The following is a 4,031-nucleotide window of genomic DNA, read 5'->3' as shown; positions in this document are numbered from 1 at the left end:
CGTTCCCTACTACTATAATAATGACACATGGCACTGCCATTTTCTGCCCTTGGTCTTTTGGTTGTGGAAAAAGAAAGGTGGCAGCGGAGGCAGAGAAATGAGAAACTACACAGAATGGGTGAAATCATGGACACTGCAATGACAGGCTGAAGGGGCTTTCCCAAACCGTTGTCTTGTTGTGTGGTCTCTGTTACTGATGTATTCCAACACCAATTTAACATGCCAAATTGGACAAAAACCTGCTGGCAGGGTCCAACTAGAGCCAATGGTGCAGGACACATCAGGAAGATGAGCCCCAGCAAACACTCACTGACAGCCTGATGATGTCCAACAACAGACTGTCACCTTGGTGTGTCACAGGCCTTACTGAACTGAGCATACACTGGCTGTGTAGTAATCAGCCAGTTCCTTTACCTTGTGGTGCTCTTTTTTCATAAGACCTGTTTTTTTTTTTAAGTTACATTTACCTTTCTTGTTGCCACTAGGAAACCCATGGAGCTGTGACTGCGAACTGCATCGTGTCTTCAGTAAGATCTTGTACGTTCGCCACCTCCACATTGACGATTACCAGAATGTAACGTGCCAGGACCCACCACAGCTGACCGGGGCTTCACTGGCGTGGGTGGACAGCCAGCTTTGCATCGCAGAGACCGCCACTGTACTTGTCATCACTGTCACTGTGCTGGTCACCGTGGTGGCAGCTGTGGTGATGGCTGAGAGGAACAGGAAGAAGAACCGTGGAAAGAACTGGGCCACAGAGTCCCAGACGCAAACCCAGAGCCCACCCTCCTGAGAGCCCATGTGATCAACAGTGACAGGGTGATACCTAACACTGTGGAAACCCTGTGAGAGTGACCTCCCATGACTTCTCTAATGACGCCACAGATGAATGATCACTTGAATGGTTCCCTTTGAAATTCAAACTGGCAAAAGCTGAAAGTGTATTTGTATGTTTATTACAGCTAGTCATAAATTTGTCAGCTGATCCAATCATGCTTATCACAATCAGTAAAGAAAACCCATCAGTGTGAATGGTGAGGTACAGAAAAATAAAACAGATATTAAAGCAAAACAGATTTCAGACACTGCTCTGTCTGGCAGTATTTATTCATATATCCACAACTTTTGTTTCAGAATATTCTATCTGAACAGCAGCTGTGATCAGGGAAAAACAGCAAATATTTGTTAACATGGCAAAAAGTTAGATTATATATAATTCTAGCAGTGGTGATAGGCAAGGCAGGCTGTGTGCCGTCATTGTCGTGTGTAATTAATTGTTCATATTAAGTTTTTTTTAAATGTCAAAATACCATAATTTCTTTAGTTTTGTTACTGAGTCTAGCTTCATAAAAGATACCTTTAAATAACTTCAAATCCTCCACACTCATACTCATAGGAATGATCAGTTAAGGGAATCGGGACTTACCCCTGGTGGCTTAACAAGCAGGTAGCCCTGCAGTTACTGTAGGAAGAATTTATTGACTATCCCACAGCTAGCTAAACATTAGCCTCAGAAACTGCACATAGTTTTCACAGCTGCCCCAGTTTTAGAAATGTAGAGCAGTCATCCCCTAACCAGAAGTTTGGCAGTTCGATTCCGAGTCTCCTCAGACCACATGTTGAAATGTCCATGGGCAAGGCACTGAACTCTAAGTTGCTCCTGATGGCCAGGGCAGTGGTGCCATATACTATATGTGTGTGTGTGTGTGTGTGTGTGTGTGTGTGACTGAAGGGTGTTGTCCTGCCAACATGGAACCACAGATGGCTGCCTTGGTTGAATGGTCTCTCTAGTGGAGAGCCTCTGTACCTGAGACAAATTCCTTGTGTGTGTTAAAAATACCTGGCCAATAAAAGTGATTAAAATTTGTTTTCCAGAAGACCTGACTTCAACTGTGCATGTGCTGTCCAACATTTACTCATGGCTAACCATGCATGTAAAATTAGACAACCTTTGAATTACCTTTAAATTAATTTTTATTACTTATTGTTGGACGGCACAGTGGTGTGGTGTTAGCGCTGTTGCCTCAGAGCATAAGGTTCTGGGTTTGACCCCGTGCGACCCAAGGCCTTTCTGTGCAGAGTTTACATGTTCTCCCTGCATGAGTTTTCTTCGGGTACTTCGGCTTCCTCCCAAAGACATTCAGCTTAGGTGACTGGTGGCTCTAAATTGTTCATAGGAGTAAGTGTGAGTGTCTGTGTTTGTCTGTCTACATGTCAGCCCTGTGATAGACCGGCGACCTGTCTAGGGTGCCTCTCACCCAATGTCAGCTGGGGTTGGCTCCACAACCCGATTCAGGAATAAGCGGTATAGATAATGGATGGATGGATTAATTATTATTTACCTATTTTGTTAGAGGCTAACTGTCTTCCCATACCTCAAGTCCCTGCATGAAGCAAACACAAATTAACACTCGCATGTGCCAGACATGGCCCTAAAAGTAATGCGTTACTGCCCAACACTGATTATGATTAACCAAATCCCACTGGATTACCCAAAAAATGGACTATGACAAAAGGTCAAATATAGTATCCAAAGAGAAAATGTGGTGGTCTCAGAGTTATTCAACCAGGGGCTGTGTTATTGTGTGTTACTGAAAGCCAAGGGGAAGGACCCATCACGTCACAAATAACTTTAGACATTTCTCTGTCCCTTTTTTAAGTAACAGAGTTTTTTTTAAAGCTGAACAGAACAAAGTGAGACAATAGGGATTAGAGGGGGATTTATTTCACATGACGAACTGACAGCAGGGCTATTTTAGACACCAACTAAATGGTGGGGGCTAGAGGAGGAGCCACTGCCCTTAGCTCCTGGAGGATGTTAGTAACAGTGAAAACATCTTGTGTGATGATGTCCTGTGGTTCTGATTATGAAACTGTCCTGGTTCCATTAAGTTTAGAAACTACTTGGTTATGTTGTGGTAAAATAACCTTTGACATAACGAGCACAAACTTAAGGCAGTAGAACACACCTGTTGGTCATAATAAGTAGTCTAGTCCAAAATGTTATTCCCCAGGCTAACCCATTTTCCTGCTCATTAACATATCTTGTCATTTCAGAACTGCTGTTCTCTCATTTGACCTCCAAGTGTCCTCAGTGCATCCCTGCCTCAGATATCACTTGATGATCATCTGCCCACACCTCTCTCTTTCCCCCAACTAGTCTGCTAATATGCATATCTGTCCATTTATCATAGTTTTCTGTCTAAAGTCCATCTTCGTAGCCTTTGGGTTCTAGCCACTTTACCCCCAGTTACCTCAGCCTTTATTGGGACCTTTTCCCAGTCCTTTTAACCCTTGGATGCCATAACACTGCCCACGCATATGTACACAGACAAACATCTTCTCTCCTTTCACTGTGTGCAGCTGTCACAAACTACTTGCTTCTAGGTGTGACCATTGTACACAGGAGTACTGCATTTCCAACAGCAATCAGTGGCTTTGCGATTTTTGTTTCTTGGACACAACTGGCACCTCTTTCTCTTCTGCTGGCCCTGTGTGCTTCTTTCCTGTGGCCGGATCGCAGCAGTTTTTGTCACTCCACACCTTCCCATTACTTCAGTGATGTAGGTTGGTAGGGTCGGGGTACCTTCCAGTCGACTTTTCATGTGAGGTGTCACAAGCTCCTTTGAGAGCTCTGTGAGGAAGCGTCATCGTCCATCGATGATGCCTGTGTAAAATTCAGGGTGCTGAGCCCTCAAAAATGAATAGGCATTCAGAGCGGCGACATCAATCATGTTGTACCAAAGCACCATGGGCCACCTCTGCGTCTGGCGTTTGCAGGTGTAGTTGCCAACCATCTGGTCCATAGTATCTACTCCTCCTTTGGTCTGGTTGTAGAAGAGGATCGCTTCTGGTTTTTTCTTTGGGCTGTTTTCATCCACCATCTTGCTGTGGTGCATTGTGCTAAGCAGCAGAACAGCCTTTCCCTTTTTTCTCACATAGCTGATCATGGTCATGCTGCCATTGAACCCAAATTCAGTGCTGTGGACCTCTCTGGACCTGGAAGCCTTCATGACTGGAGGAATGTCTGG

General features: G+C 44.5%; 1 protein-coding gene across 1 annotated transcript in view; it reads left to right on the top strand.

Annotated features, from left to right (window-relative positions):
• Nucleotides 1-1,066, top strand: part of LOC109951090 (insulin-like growth factor-binding protein complex acid labile subunit) — a 4,670-nt gene extending 3,604 nt beyond the window's left edge. The window contains exon 7 of the mRNA XM_020585374.1: nucleotides 486-1,066. Within this exon, the coding sequence (XP_020441030.1) occupies nucleotides 486-793 (308 nt within the window). The 3' untranslated portion in view covers nucleotides 794-1,066. The remainder of the gene's footprint in view (nucleotides 1-485) is intronic.
• The last annotated feature ends 2,965 nt before the right edge of the window (nucleotides 1,067-4,031 follow it).

This window comes from Monopterus albus, unplaced genomic scaffold, assembly GCF_001952655.1.
Source record: "Monopterus albus unplaced genomic scaffold, M_albus_1.0 scaffold363.1, whole genome shotgun sequence".
Lineage (NCBI taxonomy): Eukaryota > Metazoa > Chordata > Actinopteri > Synbranchiformes > Synbranchidae > Monopterus > Monopterus albus.
The sequence above is the reverse complement of the archived record's forward strand: the minus strand, read 5'-3'. Positions and strand labels throughout refer to the sequence as shown.